We start from the raw sequence: 20,292 nt of genomic DNA, 5'->3' as shown, positions 1-20,292 counted from the left end.
TTGAACCAATTCGGAAATATATATTGCAATAATCCCAGGAATGTAGGCTCATAAAACTTCTTCGTTTGTCTTGTCTTTATTGCACAAGATGTAATACAACCACACAACAGCTCTAATGTCTCTAACGCTTTTCCCGGGACAACGCAAACTCTCACTTCCTGTCGACAACGTCCATCCATCCATCCATCTTCTTCCGCTTATCCGAGGTCGGGTTGCGGGGGCAACAGCCTAAGCAGAGAAACCCAGACTTCCCTCTCCCCAGCCACTTCGTGTAGCTCTTCCCGGGGGATCCCGAGGCGTTCCCAGGCCAGCCGGGAGACATAGTCTTCCCAACGTGTCCTGGGTCTTCCTCGTGGCCTCCTACCGGTTGGACGTGCCCTAAACACCTCCCTAGGGAGACGTTCGGGTGGCATCCGGACCAGATGCCCGAACCACCTCATCTGGCTCCTCTCGATGTGAAGGAGCAGCGGCTTTACTTTGAGTTCCTGCCGGATGGCAGAGCTTCTCACCCTATCTCTAAGGGAGAGCCCCGCTACACGGCGGAGGAAACTCATTTCGGCCGCCTGTACCCGTGATCTTATCCTTTCGGTCATGACCTAAAGCTCATGACCATAGGAGAGGATGGGAACGTAGATCGATCGGTAAATTGATAGCTTTGCCTTCCGGCTCAGCTCCTTCTTCACCACAACGGATCGGTACAACGTCTGCATTACTGAAGACGCCGCACCGATCCGCCTGTCGATCTCACGATCCACTCTTCCCTCATTCGTGAACAAGACTCCTAGGTACTTGAACTCCTCCACTTGGGGCAGGGTCTCCTCCCCAACCCGGAGATGGTATTCCACCCTTTTCCGGGCGAGAACCATGGACTCGGACTTGGAGGTACTGATTCTCATTCCGGTCACTTCACACTCGGCTGCAAACCGATCCAGTGAGCGCTGAAGATCCCGGTCAGATGAAGCCATCAGGACCACATCATCTGCAAAAAGCAGAGACCCAATCCTGCGGTCACCAAACCGGAACCCCTCAACGCCTTGACTGCCCCTAGAAATTCTGTCCATAAAAGTTATGAACAGAATCGCTGACAAAGGACAGCCTTGGCGGAGTCCAACCCTCACTGGAAATGTGTTCGACTTACTGCCGGCAATGCGGACCAAGCTCTGGCACTAATCGTACAGGGAGCGGACTGCCATAATAAGACAGTCCGATACCCCATACTCTCTGAGCACTCCCCACAGGACTTCCCGAGGGACACGGTCGAATGCCTTCTCCAAGTCCACAAAGCACATGTAGACTGGTTGGGCAAACTCCCATGCACCCTCAAGAACCCTGCCGAGAGTATAGAGCTGGTCCACAGTTCCACGACCAGGACGAAAACCACACTGTTCCTCCTGAATCCGAGGTTCGACTATCCCGCGTAGCCTCCTCTCCAGTACACCTGAATAAACCTTACCGGGAAGGCTGAGGAGTGTGATCCCACGATAGTTGGAACACACCCTCCGGTCCCCCTTCTTAAAGAGAGGAACCACCACCCCGGTCTGCCAATCCAGAGGTACCGCCCCCGATGTCCACGCGATGTTGCAGAGTCTTGTCAACAGAGACAGCCCCACAGCATCCAGAGCCTTAAGGAACTCCGGGCGGATCTCGTCCACCCCCGGGGCCTTGCCACTGAGGAGCTTTTTAACTACCTCAGCGACTTCAGCCCCAGAAATAGGAGAGTCCACCACAGATTCCCCAGGCACTGCTTCCTCATAGGAAGACATGTTGGTGGGATTGAGGAGGTCTTCGAAGTATTCCTTCCACCTATCCACAACATCCGCAGTTGAGGTCAGCAGAACACCATCCGCACCATACACGTTGTTGATAGTGCACTGCTTCCCCTTCCTGAGGCGGCGGACGGTGGTCCAGAATCGCTTCGAAGCCGTCCGGAAGTCGTTTTCCATGGCCTCCTCCCATGTCCGAGTTTTTGCCTCCGCGACCGCTGAAGCCGCACACCGCTTGGCCTTTCGGTACCTGTCCACTGCCTCCGGAGTCCTATGAGCCAAAAGGACCCGATAGGACTCCTTCTTCAGTTTGACGGCATCCCTCACCGCTGGTGTCCACCCAGGGGTTTTAGGATTGCCGCCCCGACAGGCACCAACTACCTGGCGGCCACAGCTTCGATCAGCCGCCTCGACAATAGAAGTGCGGAACATTGTCCACTCTGACTCAATGTCCAGCACCTCCCTCGTGACATGTTCAAAGTTCTTCCGGAGGTGGGAATTGAAACTTTGTCTGACAGGAGACTCTGCCAGACGTTCCCAGCAGACCCTCACAATGCGTTTGGGCCTCCCAGGTCTGTCCGGCATCCTCCCCCACCATCGCAGCCAACTCACCACCAGGTGGTGATCGGTAGAAAGCTCCGCCCCTCTCTTCACCCGAGTGTCCAAAACATGAGGCCGCAAATCCGATGACACAACTACAAAGTCGATCATGGAACTGCGGCCTAGGGTCTCCTGGTGCCAAGTGCACATATGGACACCCTTATGTCTAAACATGGTGTTTGTAATGGACAAACTGTGACAAGCACAAAAGTCCAATAACAAAACACCACTCGGGTTCAGATCCGGGCAGCCATTCTTCCCAATCACGCCTCTCCAGGTTTCACTGTCGTTGCCAACATGAGCGTTGAAGTCCCCCAGTAGGACAAGGGAATCACCCGGGGGAGCACTTTCCAGTACTCCCTCGAGTGTACCCAAAAAGGGTGGGTACTCTGAACTGCTGTTTGGTGCGTAAGCACAAACAACAGTCAGGACCCGTCCCCCCACTCGAAGGCGGAGGGAGGATACCCTTTCGTCCACCGGGTTGAACTCCAACGTACAGGTTTTAAGCCGGGGGGCAACCAGAATTGCCACTCCAGCCCGTCGCCTCTCACTGCCGGCAACGCCAGAGTGGAAGTGTCGACAACGTCACTTTCCTATCTCTCCCGGAAGTCCAGCCCCCCAGCCAAAGTCATTGGCTAACACCCCGTAGCCAGCTGCTACATTATACATAGTTAAATGTTATGTTGAAGAGGTTCATTTAGCCTACTGACGTGTATTTATAAATGGTTGATGTATATAGGCTAGTAGGCAGAGGCCTCACTAGAGCTAATACTGTACTAGGGCACACCTGGGGGACAAATAATTCATGTGAGGGTGCAAAGCACGCAAGCAAAAACATTTTTAGCACTTATTTATCATAAAAAAATACATAAATAGTGCTTTAAACTATGAAATCATATCAGATTATGTTGTATGGATCTTTGATTAACCACCTGAAATTAACTAATGCATTTGACCTACTTGTGCACTTTTTTACTCCAGACTTCTAAACTGCTACTGGTTAAAGCAAAAAGGAAGAGCAATGAATCTTTTTGAAATATATAGTAATCATCTGTAAATCTAACATCTACAAAAGTAAAACAAAAAATAAAGCACCCCTACATCTCTGGTTTTTTTTATATTATTTAATTTCCATTTATGGCAATGTGGCTAATCCTATTTCAGATACACAAAACTATAAAATATACACAAAACAATAAAGCCACAGTAGTAGAATAAATGACCCACTGTTGTGTGTCTGTTCAGGGAATAATTTTCTGAGAAGTAAACTGTAACGTCTCGTTTTCATTTTTGCAAAGTGGTCAATCAGTCTGGACAGACATGGAAATATTACAGTAACTGTTTTACAGTTGACCAGTGGTTCCCAACTGCTGGGTCGTGACATAAAAGTGGATTGTGTGTCATTTTCAGTGAGTCGCAGTCAGATGTGTGCATGAAAAAAAAAAAAGTTTAGGGAGAAAAAATTAAATTGTGGCAACAAAACCAGATATTTTTAGCCATTTTTCTAGTGACTATTAGCAAGTATTTTAGCAAAAGGCAAACCGACTAACAAGTTGGAGGAGGACTCAGGACAGACATGGAAATATATTTTTTAAAAATCTAAATGGGGCAACAAAACCTGATATTTTCAGCCATCTTTCTGAAAACAAATACAGAAATGTTACTATTTTATCTGGAAACAAAATCAGATGCTTTAGCTGTAGCCATTTTTCTGGTGACAAAACGAGATTATTTTAGTCAAAGTCACACCGATTAAAAAGACAAGTCTACTGTGCTATTTCTCTGTGAAATAAACTTGAATGATTTAAACATTTGGCTCACGACTTGATGATATGGAAAAATGTTTTTCTTCCTGAAGATAAAGCATTTGAGAAGCACTCAACTCACTTACTCCAAATCATCATTGATGCAGAACCAGCATCATTGATGCAGAACCAGCAGACAATAACCAACATTATGTTTCATGTTCATTGGAAATTCCACCGACAGCTCGTACAGCAAATGAATATGTTTGTCTGATACAAGGAATAACGTTAGCTAACTTAGCATGAACTTATGACAATGATGTTGCCTAGCTAGCTAGGACTTCACTTAGAGCTCTCATTCCTCGCTGCTTCTTCTCTGCTGCGGGGGAATAACTTTCTGATATCCATCTAGGAGTTACAGTTTGAGTCAAATCAAAATAATATAATTAACAAATTGTTATTGGCTAACGTTACCTACCTCAGCAGTGATTCTCATCCTCTCTCTTTCTCTCTCTCTCTCTTTCTCTCTCTCTCTGTCTCTCTCTCTCTCTCTCTCTTTGTCTCTCTCTCTCTCAACTGAAGTCACATCCACAAGTGAAGAAATTACCATATTAATTAGCCATGTGCTCATTGTTACGTGGAGTGAATACAGTAGCAATCAATTACCATACTAAATAGTATGTGCGCTGTTGTCTATGTTATGTAGACTTAAAACTCTGAAGCGTTTCTTTTTTTTATTGGTGAAATTTTTACTGGGGCACGTGCCCCAGTGAAATCTGTCTGGCGACGTATGTGAATGCTTCCATTAAAATCTCCTAATGATTGAGAGAACCCCTCATGCAACAATTCTGTAGAGATGAAGTAGTCTTGTGATTTTTCCCCCACACACACACACACACACACACACACACACACACACACACACACACACACACACACACACACACATATATATATATATATATATATATATATATATATATATATATATATGTATATATATATATATATATATATATAAATATATATATATATATATATATATATATATATATATATATATAGTGGCCGTGTGCAACCCGAGGGTCCCTGGTTCAATCCCCACCTAGTACCAACCTCGTCACGTCCGTTGTGTCCTGAGCAAGACACTTCACCCTTGCTCCTGATGGGTGCTGGTTAGCGCCTTGCATGGCAGCTCCCTCCATCAGTGTGTGAATGTGTGTGGAAGTAGTGTCAAAGCGCTTTGAGTACCTTGAAGGTAGAAAAACTCTATACAAGTACAACCCATTCATCATTTATATATGTATATATATTTTTTTTTACATACATACGCACATATGTATGTATGTAAAATGCATTAATTGAAAAAATAACAAGTGATATGAAGTGTATAAACACATCCACAATAAGAATTAGGATTTAATACAAATGAGAATACAAAGTAAAATGATGTAGTGTGCCAGATTAAAATTATGGAAGGAGCTACATAAAAAACATTGGCAAGCCACGATTAAATTATGTGGAGGATGGTTCCCTCACTTCCTGTTTTGAGCACCCCTGGGTCTGTGTTTTAGTTGGCATGACTGCAGTCTGTCAGGAAGTGTTGCTGACGAACCCCAAGTCGCAAAGATGGCCGTTATTTTTTCAGGAAAACATGACTTTTAATGTCAAAAATAAAATTCCACGCAATGCTCATTATCTTCCAGCTCCCATGCTAGCTCTTTTAGTTTGTTATCCGCCTCGTGCGCGCTTTTTGTTAGTACCCTTTTTGTTTGTTGTTTTTCTAGTATTTTAATTAAATCATGTTTCCCTATTCAATGCCTGCTTCCTTCTCTGCATCTTGGGGTTCGTCACAAACTAACTCTGACACAAACCAAGGAAAAACTACAAACCCTGTTTTCCATATGAGTTGGGAAATTGTGTTAGATGTAAATATAAATTGAATACAATGATTTATAAACCCTTTTAAACCCATATTCAATTGAATGCACTACAAAGACAAGATATTTGATGTTCAAACTCATAAACTTTATTTTTTTTGGGCAAATAATAATTAACTTAGAATTTCATGGGTGCAACACGTGCCAAAGTAGTTGGGAAAGGGCATGTTCACATACAAACTTGGCATGTACATACAAACTTCTAGCATGTTCACATCATCTTTTCTTTTAACAACACTCAATAAACGTTTGGGAACTGAGGAAACTAATTGTTGAAGCTTTGAAAGTGGAATTCTTTACCATTCTTGTTTTATGTAAAGCTTCAGTCGTTCAACAGTCCGGGGTCTCCGCTGTCGTACTTTATGCGTCATAATGCGCCACACATTTTCCATGGGAGACATGTCTGGACTGCAGGCGGGCCAGGAAAGTACCAGCACTCTTTTTTTTAAGAAGCCACTTGTTTTGCTCAAATAAGCAGGGGCGTCCATGATAACGTTGCTTGGATGACAACATATGTTGCTCCAAAACCTGTATGGACCTTTCAGCATTAATGGTGCCTTCACAGATGTGTATGTTACCCATGCCTTGGGCACTAATACACCCCCATACCATCACAGATGCTGGCTTTTGAACTTTGCGCCTATAAAAATCCGAATGGTAATTTACCTATTTGTTCTGGAGGACACAACGTCCTGTTTCCAAATATAATTTGAAATGTGGACTCGTCAGACCACAGAACACCTTTCCACTTTGCATCAGTCCATCTTAGGTGAGCTCGGGCCCAGCCAAGCCGGCGACGTTTCAGGATATTGTTGATAAATGGGTTTGGCTTTGCATAGTAGAGTTTTAACTTGCACTTACAGATGTAGCAACAAACTGTATTTACTGACAGTGGTTCTATGAAGTGTTCCTAAGCCCATGTGGGGATATCCTTTACACACTGATGTCGGTTTTTGATGCAGTACCGCCTGAGGGATAAAATGTCCGTAATATCATTGCTTACGTGTCGTGATTTCTCCAGATTCTCTGAACTTTTTGATGATTTTACGGACCGTAGATGGTAAAATCCCTAAATTCCTTGCAATAGCTTTTGAGACGTGTTGTTCTAAAACCGTTCGACAATTTTCTTACAAAGTGGTGACCCTCACCCCATCCTTGTTTGTGAATTACTTCGCATTTCAAGGAAGCTGTTTTTGTATCCAATCATGGCACCCAACTGTTCCCAATTAGCCTGCACACCTGTGTTTGATGAGCATTCCTCAACTTTATCAGTACGTATTGCCACCTTTCCCAACTTCTCTGTCACGTGATGCTGGCATCAAATTCTAAAGTTAATGATTGTTTGAAAAAAAAAAAAAAAAACGTTTATCAGTTCGAACATCAAATATGTTGTCTTTGTAGCATATTCAACTAAATATGGGTGGGAAATGATTTGCAAATCATTGTATTCCGTTTAACACATCGAGAGGAGCCAGATGAGGTGGTTCGGGCATCTGGTCAGGATGCCACCCGAACGCCTCCCTAGGGAGGTGTTTAGGGCACGTCCAACCGGTAGGAGGCCACGGGGAAGACCCAGGACACGTTGGGAAGACTATGTCTCCCGGCTGGCCTGGGAACGCCTCGGGATCCCCCGGGAAGAGCTAGACGAAGTGGCTGGGGAGAGGGAAGTCTGGGTTTCCCTGCTTAGGCTGTTGCCCCCGCGACCCGACCTCGGATAAGCGGAAGAAGATGGATGGATGGATGGATGGATGTATTCCGTTTATATTTACATCTAACACAATTTCCCAACTCATATGGAAATAAGGTTTGTAAAACATAACCAAGCCTGACAAAAACGATGTGGCGAGCCAGATTTGGCCCCCGTGCCTTGAGTTTGACACATGTGCTTTAGAATAATGAACTCGAAAAGTTAATCCAAATGCAATTTAATAAATGAATAAATGTGATAAAATAATAATAACGCAATATAGAAGTAAATAGAGGTAGGCTTTGCAAGTAATCTTCTGCCAATCAGGACGAGTCTTAAAGGGACAACTTATGGCAGCATCCTCTAAAAATGCGTCATAAAGGCAACTTCGTCGTGACGTCACCGCAGCGCACTTTACACCCGCTGTGTGGTCGTCTCTGAGGCGTGTTTGGAATCAAGGCTCTCTCCCCTAAGTTACTAATGACAAAAAGTTTTCCGGTGCATTTTTTTTTTTTACCCCGACGTCACTCGTCATGCTGGACCAGTCTGGTGGGCCACACCGTGCCCGTGAGAGCGCAGAGATCCGACCCAAAGCGACTAAAAGCCGGGCGTTGCGGCCAGAAGCCCCGGTGATGGAGAGGAGCACCAGAAAGAAAGTGATTGAGATTGCTGGATTTACTTTATCCACTCGGAAACTTCTAGTGGCTTTGGACATACTTTGCCTCGTCCTTGGTAAATATTCATTTTTATTCACCCTGATTAACTACTCTAATGAAATAATCAACCATATTACATTATGTTGTCTAATGTTTTCTTAAATTTAGTTGATTTTATTTAAGTCTATTTTTGCTCATCATTTTTAGATCTAGTGTTATATTTTCACCTAAGCCAGGGGTGTCCAAACTTTTTCCTGAAAAATCAAAGCAAGCGGGGGCCATTTTTATCCATCCATCCATCCATCCATCATCTTCCGCTTATCCGAGGTCGGGTCGCGGGGGCAACAGCCTAAGCAGGGAAACCCAGACTTCCCTCTCCCCAGCCACTTCGTCTAGCTCTTCCCGGGGGATCCCGAGGCGTTCCCAGGCCAGCCGGGAGACATAGTCTTCCCAACGTGTCCTGGGTCTTCCCCGTGGCCTCCTACCGGTTGGACGTGCCCTAAACACCTCCCTAGGGAGGCGTTCGGGTGGCATCCTGACCAGATGCCCGAACCACCTCATCTGGCTCCTCTCGATGTGAAGGAGCAGCGGCTTTACTTTGAGTTCCTCCCGGATGGCAGAGCTTCTCACCCTATCTCTAAGGGAGAGCCCCGCCACACGGCGGAGGAAACTCATTTCGGCCGCTTGTACCATTTTTATAATTAAAAAAAAAAAAAAAGAATAAAATATATGTATAAAAAATATGCATTTAGGCCTCCACTCAGTTATGATCCCAGGGACCCCAAAGGGTTTTGGTAAAAATTAAAAATGTGACATAATTCAGTATTATTATTTTTTATTATTATTCAAGTTTTAAATATCTAGATCAACATTAGGGAAAAAAGATGGAAAAAAAACACAAAATATGCAATATTTTCACCCAATAACTTTTTTAGGTGGAATATTTGAGATTATATAATAATTGGAGCCTTAGTTTTGGATTTGGATTCATTATTATTTTTTGAGCAATGACACTTCAAAACAAATCACACTAAAATAATTGGGGATCCAAAAGTGTCCTACTCATTAAAAAGTTAAAAAATAAATTAGACATTTTTTTTACTGTTTACTTTTAGCTCAATAATCTCGAGATCAACTTCAGATATATCCGTCAATTTTAGGTTTCTTTGTTGTTTATGTTTTTTTGTTTGTTTGTTTTAGGCCCTTTAAAAAAAACAGCTGCGTTTTTTATACGGCAAAACACAAAATATGCAATATTTTCCCCCCAAAAAATCTCAAAGTGGAATATTTAATGTGACGTAATTGAAGCCTTGAATAGGTCAATAATTCAAAATGACATTGATTTATATTCATTATTATTTTTTAAAGAAAGAAACAGCCTGCATGGCAGCTTTGCGTTATTAAAGCATTGCAACATTTTCTTGTAACATTTCACCTGTTGGCGCTTTTATACCACTTTTTATGTTTTTTATTTTTTTCAATTGTATTTTTAAAATGTGCCTTGGGACCTTTAAAGAATGACCTGCGGGGTTCAAATGGCCCCCGGGCCACACTTTGGACACCCTTGACCTAAGCACTACAAAAATATTCACTAAACTGCAAAGTGGAACAATTAATATTTAACAGTGTTACCCTGTTGTAAATACTAAATAAATAAAAACAAATACACTTTTACTAGGTTATATTTTGTGGACATGCACACGCACAAATAACAATTTAAAGTTGATAATAATATAAAAATAACTTAACACACCCCTTTGCAAGTGTATACATCTTCATAGAATGTCTTTGAAAAGTTACTTTTCAAAGAAGTGAAATATTATATGCATTCACTAGAGTGACCATTTTCAAGAATGTATTTCTTACTCATTTTCTAAAATAGAAGAAAACAGTTTCAGTAATTAATGAAATGTGATAAATTACTCAAATATTAAATAATATAAGGAGTAGTACCTCATCTCTACCAGCATAATTGGTTCTATGATGGAGCTCTTAACTTAAACACTTGTTTCTTAAATCAAAATCTCCCTAATTTAAATCAATTTAATTGGTGTTTGCCCTCCCCCCAAACAGCACAATGTAAACATGTAACATGCCTCTAAAAAACATTTAGATAATCATAATAATAATAGATTTTATTTGTATAAGAGCACTTTACGTTGAGCAAAATATGAAATATTGTATGAAAACAACACGATACCATGTACTACTCGTACTAATAGTTTATTAAGTAATTTGGTAATAATGCACAGCATTTAACTCTGAGTCAAACACACCATCAGCAGCTTTTCCATATTTTCATGGATTAAATGTCTGTTGCTTGGATATTATTGTAACATTCTTGGCTGCTTCAGTATGGTGCAGGCGAGCAGTGATACGTTGAAATTGCTTAGCCAAGTTGACGACACGCTCAGTCATGTTTTTATTGAGTACCTTTTTGAATTCAATGAATCCACCTGTTTCTTTCTCTCGGTACTGTCCTTCACACTCACTTTCTTCCTGGCCATAGTTGGACAAACAAAGCTATGTCAATAAGCAAGGGAATACATTTTGTGTATACATGCTGGTGAGAAGGTTTTGGGCAGATCCTACGGGGTTGACGGTGACGTTTGCTACGCCAACTAATAGTGGGGGATGCTTGGAACTGAATTTTTAGCTGAAAATTCTCCGAGCTCGTATCTCAAAACACTATTGAGTTGATGTACTGATTTACGTTTTAAACAGTAAATGAACTGAAAAAAACACGCTTTACTCTTTTAACTGGTTATCTTACTCAGAATTAAACTCTTGAGTCTAGTTATGTACCAATACCAATATTATGGTACCAGTGGTACCAAAAATGTATTTCGATAGGTTTCGGTACTTTTCTAAATAAAGGGAACCAAAACAAATTGCATTATTGACTTTATTTTAACAAAACTAAATAACAATAAATATTTCTTATTGAAATTGTGTCCCTAAATAAAATAGTGAAGATACTCGAAAACTTGTCTTTTAAGTCGTAACAAAGGCTCCTAATTAGGCTGCTGACCTATGCAATAACATATAGTCATTTTCCATTATATTGTCTTGTCAAAGTTATTAAGGAGAAGTGGTAGAAAATGAATGATTAATCTACTTGTTCATCTGCTTACTTTCTCTTTTAACATGTTCTTTCTACACTTCTGTTAAAATGTAATAATCACTTATTCTTCTGTTGTTTGGATGCTTTACATTAGTTTTGGTAGTTAGAGGATCATACATTGGTCGTATTCAAAGTCGTCATGTGTCCAGAGACATATTTCCTGAGTTTCTAAACATGATAAAACATTTTTTTAAATGAAGGATGATGTTGTGATGCCAAATAATATCGACGTAATCTTAGTAGTATCGACTAGATACGCTCCTGTACTTTGTATCATTACAGTGGATCCACAAATGGCGTTTGTTTACATGTTGATGCCGGTGAGTAGTGAAGCATGTCTGCAGGGATGATACTTGTAAGAAACTTACTTTATTTATCACCACGGAGGCGATGATTAGTGATTTAGAAGTAGCTAAAACGCTGCAGACTGCGGCTGGTCTTTAGCCACGAGCTAGCTAGCTATGTCTTAAAGCACCTCTTCCCCAGGGCGTTTCAGTGTTATATTACATTTAACGTTAGTTTTTAAGCCAAAATGCATCCGTTCTCCCTTTTCTGTCTACACACTGTCTGCTTGTAAGTACTCCGTGATTGTGCACTGCTGAACATGCTCGTCTGCGCATAAACCAGCAATGACACGATGTGACAACGACAGGGAAGGTGGCGGACCGGTCATTTTTAGAGGCGGTATACTCATACTTGCCAACCCTCCCGATTTTTCCGGGAGACTCCCGAATTTCAGTGCCCCTCCCGAAAATCTCCCGGGGCGACCATGCTCTCGAATATTTCCCGATTTTTACCCGGATAACAATATTGGGGCCGTGCCTTAAAGGTACTGCCTTTAGCGGCCTCCACTCAAACAGTGTGTAGGCCTAGTTACAAAATATATGCGGCTTCTACAGACACACATGTGAATGCAAGGCATACTTGGTCAACAGCCATACAGGTCACACTGAGGGTGGCCGTATAAAAAACTTTAACACTGTTACTGTTAAGTTCCATTCTTCTACTCTACAAAAAGGACCCACGGACAACTCGCGATTTCCAATTGATCAACTTTTATTTTTTCCAACTTGAAGCTTTGTTGGTTTAATTTCAGTAGATCTTCAAAATCATCAGCAGGTTTTAAACCTTTAAACCACAGAAACAGAAATGTTGTTGTAATTACACAGGTATTTTCAAACAATGTTTTACAAATGCTTTTAAACCTCTGAATAATGTTTTCAACTTTTCTACATAATGTTTTAACTTTTAGCAAGAGTTACACATTATTTTATCTTTTAAACTTTGAATTAATATTTTGTACTTTTAACTTGAAACATTTGCCATCTTAGATTAAGCTTTAAACTTTTTTTTTACATGTGCTTTAAACAACTTGCTTTTAACTGGTCAAACAGGGTATGCAATCAAAGCTCAAAGGTAAATTCAGTAATACAGTGGTTCAATTTGAACCCAGCAGTTTAAACAAACAAATTAAGAAGTTTACTAAGAAAATAATCAAGTTTGCAGGTACAAGTTAAGCATGTCAAACAAAACCTTTCGATCTTCATTAAATGAAGAAGCATATTCACCAACCATTAGTGTGTTTGGAGATACTTGTTGACTGGATCTTGCGGTTGTGGCTGCTTGCTGGTTGTTTGGTGAATGAGTGACTGAACCTCCCTCATTTTCAGGTTCCTTCAATTAGTAATTTAGGCCATTTTACCGTGGCATCCTGGGAATTGTAGTTTTCACTGATTTTGACCATGTAGGGCACGGATTACTGTCACTTCTGAGTTTTTAACTCCATCCATCCGCTCTCCACAATTACAAATATGTGCCACACTGTGACCCCACACCAAACAAGAATGAAAAACACATTTCGGGAGAACATCTGCACCGTAACACAACAGAACAAATACAGAGAACCCCTTGCAGCACTAACTCTTCCGGGACGCTACAATATACCAGTGGTTCTCAACCTAATCAGAGCAAAGCATTTTTGGTTGAAAAAAGAGATAAAGAAGTAAAATACAGCACTATGTCGTCAGTTTCTGATTTATTAAATTGTATAACTGTGCAAAATATTGTTAATTTGTAGTGGTCTTTCTTGAACTATTTGGAAAAAAAGACAAAAATAACTAAAAACTTTTTGAAAAAATAAACAAGTGATTCAATTATAATTAAAGATTTCTACACATAGAAGTAATCATCAACTTAAAGTGCCCTCTTTGGGGATTGTAATAGAGATCCATCTGGATTCTTGAACTTAATTCTAAACATTTCTTCACAAAAAAAAAAATCAATCTTTAACATCAACATTTATGGAACATGTCCACAAAAAATCTATCTGTCAACACTGAATATTACATTGTTGCATTTCTTTTCACAGTTTATGAACTTACATTCATATTTTGTTGAAGTATTATTCAATAAATATATTTATAAAGGATTTTTGAATTGTTGCTATTTTTAGAATATTTAAAATAAATCTCACGTACCCCTTGGCATACCTTCAAGCACCCCCAGGGGTACACGTACCCCAATTTGAGAAACACTGATGTAGGGCATGGATTACTGTCACTTCTGAGTTTTTAACTCCATTGTTACAAATATGCGCCACACTGTGAACCCACACCAAACAAGAATGACAAACACATTTTGGGAGAACATCCGCACCGTAACACAACATAAACACAACAGAACAAATACACATAACCCCTTGCAGCACTACTCACTCTTCCGGGACGCTACAATATACACCCCCGCTACCACCAAACCCGAATTCTGAGTTCTTAAGGTTGGTAAGTATGGTTATAGTACCGAATATGATTCATTAGTATCGCGGTACTATACTAATAGTGGTATACCGGACAAGCGTACTTGAGTCAAAAACGTTTTTCGCAATAGTCCTATTTTTTTACAATGCACCTGTAGGTTGTGCTTAAAGCAGAGTCTGGTGGATGTCCATTTCTAACAGTATCAATTGAATGTCATTTGGGGCTCTTTGAAATAATTCACGCTGGAGTGATTACCAAGACCACCTTATTTTTCGGAGTATAAGTCGCACCTGCCGAAAATGCATAATAAAGAAGAAAAAAAAACAAGTCGCACTGAAGTATAAGTCGCATTTTTTGGGGAAATGTATTTGATAAAACCCAACACCAAGAATAGACATTTGAAAGGCAATTTAAAATAAATAAAGAATAGTGAACAACAGGCTGAATAAGTGTACGTTATATGACGCATAAATAACCAACTGAGAACCTGCCTGGTATATAAACCTAACATATTATGCTAAGAGTCATTCAAATAACTATAACATATAGAACATGCTATACGTTTACCAAACAATCTGTCATTCCTAATCGCTAAATCCCATGAAATTTTATACGTCTAGTCTCTTAGGTCAGTGGTGTCAAACTCAAATACAGAGTTACAAAATTTAAAACTGAACAAAGCCGCGGGCCGAGGTTGAACAAATTAACCCTTTAATAGGGACCCAAACAAGTTTTGCATTGAATGTTGACCAAGCAAGGCTTCTATAACTTTATAGTGACATGCAAAATCCAGTTTCAAATAATAATAATTAAAAACTATCAATAGCATATTAAATTAAATAAAAACACAAATGTAATGCATTTTTTCTGCGGCGGGTTTGAGTTGGCGGGGTTTGGTGGTAGCGGGGGTGTATATTGTAGCGTCCCGGAAGAGTTAGTGATGCAAGGGGTTCTGGGTATTTGTCTGGTTGAGTTTATGTTGTGTTACGGTGCGGATGTTCTCCCGAAATGTCAATCAATCAATCAATCAATCAATGTTTATTTATATAGCCCCAAATCACAAATGTCTCAAAGGACTGCACAAATCATTACGACTACAACATCCTCGGAAAAACCCACAAAAGGGCAAGGAAAACTCACACCCAGTAGGGCATGGAGAATTCACATCCAGTGGGACCCCAGTGACAATGCTGACTATGAGAAACCTTGGAGAGGACCTCAGATGTGGGCAACCCCCCCCCCCCCCCCCCTCTAGGGGACCGAAAGCAATGGATGTCGAGCGGGTCTAACATGATGCTGCAAAAGTTCAATCCATAGTGGCTCCAGCACAGCCGCGAGAGTTCAGTCCAAAGCGGATCCAAGACAGCAGCGAGAGTCCCGTCCACAGGAGACCATCTCAAGCGGAGGCGGATCAGCAGTGTAGAGATGTCCCCAATCGATACAGACGAGCGGTCCATCCTGGGTCCCGACGAGCGGTCCATCCTGGGTCTCGACTCTGGACAGCCAGTACTTCATCCATGGTCATCGGACCGGACCCCCTCCATAAGGGAGGGGGGGACATAGGAGAAAGAAAAGAAGCGGCAGATCAACTGGTCTAAAAAGGAGGTCTATTTAAAGGCTAGATCATACAGATGAGTTTTAAGGTGAGACTTAATGCTTCTACTGAGGTAGCATCTCGAACTGTTGCCGGGAGGGCATTCCAGAGTACTGGAGCCCGAACGGAAAACGCTCCATAGCCCGCAGACTTTTTTTGGGCTCTAGGAATCACTAATAAGCCGGAGTCTTTTGAACGCAGATTTCTTGCCGGGACATACGGTACAATACAATCGGCAAGATAGGATGGAGCTAGACCGTGTAGTATTTTATACTGTGTTTGTCATTCTTGTTTGCTGTGGGTTCACAGTGTGGCGCATATTTGTAACAGTGTTAACCTTGTTTATACGGCCACCCTCAGTGTGACCTGTATGGCTGTTGACCAAGTATGCCTTGCATACACTTGTGTGTGTGTATGAGCCGCATATATTATGTGAGTGGGCCGGCACGCTGTTTTTATGGAAGAAAAGCGGACGTGGCAACATGTAGAGAATGCCAAAAGCAGTGCTTTCACGGCCCGCCCCCAATATTATTGTCCGGGTGGAAATCGGGAGAAATTTGGGAGGGGCACTGAACTTCGGGAGTCTCCCGGGAAAATTGGGAGGGTTGACGAGTACGAGTATTAGCGGTGAATGTGGTGTTACAGCGGCGGGCCAGCTCTAATGTTAATTTGATATTGCCTCAAGGGCCAAATGAAATTACACGGCGGGCCAAATTTGGCCCGCGGGCCAGAGTTTGACACCCATGTCTTAGGTGAATGAGCTAAATAATATTATTTGATATTTTATGGTAATTTGTTAAACATTTGACACATAAGTCGCTCCCCTGGCCCAAACTATGAAAAAAACTGCGACTTATAGTCCGAAAAATACGGTACTTTATAATATACAAGCACTTTTTAAAGTATTCATTTTGGACTTGGGCTTTGGGGGTTGACTTTCTCCACGTTGATATTTTAGATTTGGTGTCTCTAGAAAATTGTTGAGGATTTTTATTTAATTTTTTTTTCCCACTCTGCACATGTGTGACTTTTGTTTTCCCTACCAAACATGCACTCCAAAGCTCTCCTGCCAGCTGGATTGTGCATTGCCTCGGGAATTCTACTGTTTCCATGGCAACCCCTAGTTCTCAGGGTAGAGCAGAGTCGTTGGGGAATCAGAGGGAGTTGTATTTTTCTATAAATATGCACGGTCCCCAGCGCGTGTGCGTGTTTGTGTGGTAGCTGTCCCTCTCTCCCATGGTCAAAGTATGCAGTAGTAGGTGACAGGGAGAATGATGTAATGACGGCTAACGTGCACACACTGTTTGGATGACGAGGTCGTGTGTTTTAACGCCAGACGAGACGCGATGAGGACAGGACGGCGTGCATTTTTGCAGACATGTGATAGAGTCCAAGCTTAATAGAGGCATACAATAAAAAAGGTATTGGGGTAATTACTGTTGTTGTTCATGGGATTTGGGGGGGGGGGCTTGGGGGGCGTGTACAGCGAGACAAACAGGCAGTGTCAGGCTGCTTCAGGCTCCAGCATTCACGCTTTTGTTTTCTAGGGACGGGTTGAGATGAAGTCACAAACAAAAAACCCCTTTCTCTCCTTTTCCTCCAACTTGTGCAGACTGCAACCTATTTCCATTTTAACTTGTCCACTTCACAGTCTCTCGATTGCGCGTATGTTCGCTCAGGAAATGGGAGCATTCTGGCGAGTTCCTTCAATCCCGGTGGAGCCATGCATGCAGTGACCTTCACATTCCTCTCAATGGTCCAATGGCTTGGTTTCTCCAGAGAAAAAGTCGGGGGACCGACAACATTATCATACTGTAAAAACTACGAGTTTGACCTTTTGTCAGTTCCTCATTACGGTACATTCTCTGTCTCCTGCTCATTCGTCACAGGAGAAGACCTTATTACTGCTACCTGATCAAGGGGATTGCTTAAAAAGCTAAATATGACCAGGTCCAACTGTCACCTAATTGTAGAAACTCTTTTGGTCAAATGTCCATAAAGGACCCGTAGCGTCCAGATGATTGACATTTTACTAACAAGTTCTCAATGTATTTTTTCCTCTGGAAAATGAATCTGGCACTCATCCCATAATATACTTTTTTTTTTTTTTTGGAGTATTAATCAATCAATGTTTACTTATATAGCCCTAAATCACTAGTGTCTCAAAGGGCTGCACAAACCACTACGACATCCTCGGTAGGCCCACATAAGGGCAAGGAAAACTCACACCCAGTGGGACATCGGTGACAATAATGACTATGAGAACCTTGGAGAGGAGGAAAGCAATGGATGTCGAGCGGGTCTAACATGATACTGTGAAAGTTCAATCCATAATGGATCCAACACAGTCGCGAGAGTCCAGTCCAAAGCGGATCCAACACAGCAGCGAGAGTCCCGTTCACAGCGGAGCCAGCAGGAAAACATCCCAAGCGGAGGCGGATCAGCAGCGCAGAGATGTCCCCAGCCGATACACAGGCAAGCAGTACATGGCCACCGGATCGGACCGGACCCCCTCCACAAGGGAGAGTGGGACATAGAAGAAAAAGAAAAGAAACGGCAGATCAACTGATCCAAAAAGGGAGTCTATTTAAAGGCTAGAGTATACAAATGAGTTTTAAGTTGAGACTTAAATGCTTCTACTGAGGTGGCATCTCGAACTTTTACCGGGAGGGCATTCCAGAGTACTGGAGCCCGAAATGAAAACGCTCTATAGCCCGCAGACTTTTTTTGGGCTTTGGGAATCACTAATAAGCCGGAGTCCTTTGAACGCAGATTTCTTGCCGGGACATATGGTACAATACAATCGGCAAGATAGGATGGAGCTAGACCGTGTAGTATTTTATACGTAATTAGTAAAACCTTAAAGTCACATCTTAAGTACACAGGAAGCCAGTGCAGGTGAGCCAGTACAGGCGTAATGTGATAAAATGTTCTTGTTCTTGTCAAAAGTCTAGCAGCCGCATTTTGTACCAACTGTAATCTTTTAATGCTAGACATGGGGAGACCCGAAAATAATACGTTACAGTAGTCGAGGCGAGACGTAACAAAGGCATGGGTAATCGGTAGATAACTAACCTGTACATGGAACTAGGGATGTATACCGTGAACTAGTGTTTACCCATTACCAAAATGTATTTCGGTACTTTTTGATACTTTTCAGTACTTTTTGATACTTTTCTAAATCAAGGGGACCACAAAAAATGGCATTGGCTTTATTCCAACAAAAAGTACATCAAACATGTTTTTTATTGCAAGTTGTCCTTAAATAAATTAGTGAACATACAAGACAACCTGTCTTTTAGTAGTAAGCAAACAAACATAGACTCCTACTTAAGCTGCTGACATAAGCAGTAACATATTGTGTCATTTATCTTTCTATTATTTTGAAAACAATTATTAAGGACTGGTGGTAGAAAACGAATGATTAATCTACTTGATCATTTACGGTTAATATTTGCTTACTTTCCCTTTTAACATGTTCTATCTACCATTCTGCTAAAATGTAATCATTTTTCCCATTAAAAATGAATCGGCCATTTTTCAAACTTCCACCATTTCCACATTTTTCAACCTATCCACACCACCTTCCAGGTAATTTCAACTACTTTTTTTCCATGTCCCAAAAAATTCCAGGATTTTTCAGAATTCCTGGTTTTCCTAAAGCCCTATTTCCACCCTTTTTTCTGGCGACTACTCCTTCCTCATTTTTCAACCCACTTCAACGGTTCCACCGTCAAAACATTCATCTTAATCGGGACAAAAAAACAAAGTGTTTATTTTAACTAGAAAAATTCCCGGTTTTCCCGAAATTCCCGTAAATCTGTAATACCATTTTTCAATTCAACATGTTACTAATTCAACATTTCTCGGCCGCTTTGAAAAATTCCAACACCAAACATTTCAACTCATTCAGGGCATTCAAGTTGTTTACCATTTTCAGCAAAATTCCCACTTTTCCTGAAATTCCCAAATGTTTTGGAAATTCCAATTCAAATCAATGGGACATTCTTTAAAGTTCCAAAACACCCACATTTTTCATCTGATTCCAACTGTTCCAAATTCAAAGTATTCAGCCTGTTGGGGGATTGTGTGCTCTACTTCAACAGTTCTAAAAAAAATCCAGGATTTCAGTTCACCTTCAGCATTGCTGGAGCATTCACATGCAATTCCCTCAGGAGTTGCCTCATCTATTTAATTGATACTTTTTTATAGTGAAAAATGTGTTGAGACTGCAATATTGTTCAAGTAGGTAATGTTATTATAAATCTCTAGCATGTGTGCTGGTGTGTGCTTAGCTGCTGTGTCGCTGTTAGCTCCAAGGAGTAGCCTACAGTCTAGGCTACAATGTTTACCTTTTGTAAATAAATTCACTAATTCAAGGAAATATCAAACTTTTGTGTTTATTGGAGGGAAGTTAGATATTCACA

The 20,292-nt window shown here is 41.5% G+C and overlaps 1 protein-coding gene across 1 annotated transcript in view; it reads left to right on the top strand.

Moving 5' to 3' along the window:
- The first annotated feature begins 8,133 nt into the window (after positions 1 to 8,133).
- LOC133538581 (phospholipid phosphatase 3-like) overlaps positions 8,134 to 20,292 on the top strand; it is a 33,626-nt gene continuing 21,467 nt past the window's right edge. The window contains exon 1 of the mRNA XM_061880233.1: positions 8,134 to 8,467. Coding sequence (XP_061736217.1) covers positions 8,269 to 8,467 — 199 coding nt within the window. The 5' untranslated portion in view covers positions 8,134 to 8,268. The remainder of the gene's footprint in view (positions 8,468 to 20,292) is intronic.

The sequence above is a fragment of the Nerophis ophidion genome, linkage group LG20 (genome assembly GCF_033978795.1).
Source record: "Nerophis ophidion isolate RoL-2023_Sa linkage group LG20, RoL_Noph_v1.0, whole genome shotgun sequence".
Taxonomy (NCBI): domain Eukaryota; kingdom Metazoa; phylum Chordata; class Actinopteri; order Syngnathiformes; family Syngnathidae; genus Nerophis; species Nerophis ophidion.
Note: the sequence above shows the minus strand (reverse complement) of the source record. Positions and strands in the feature narration are given on the sequence as shown.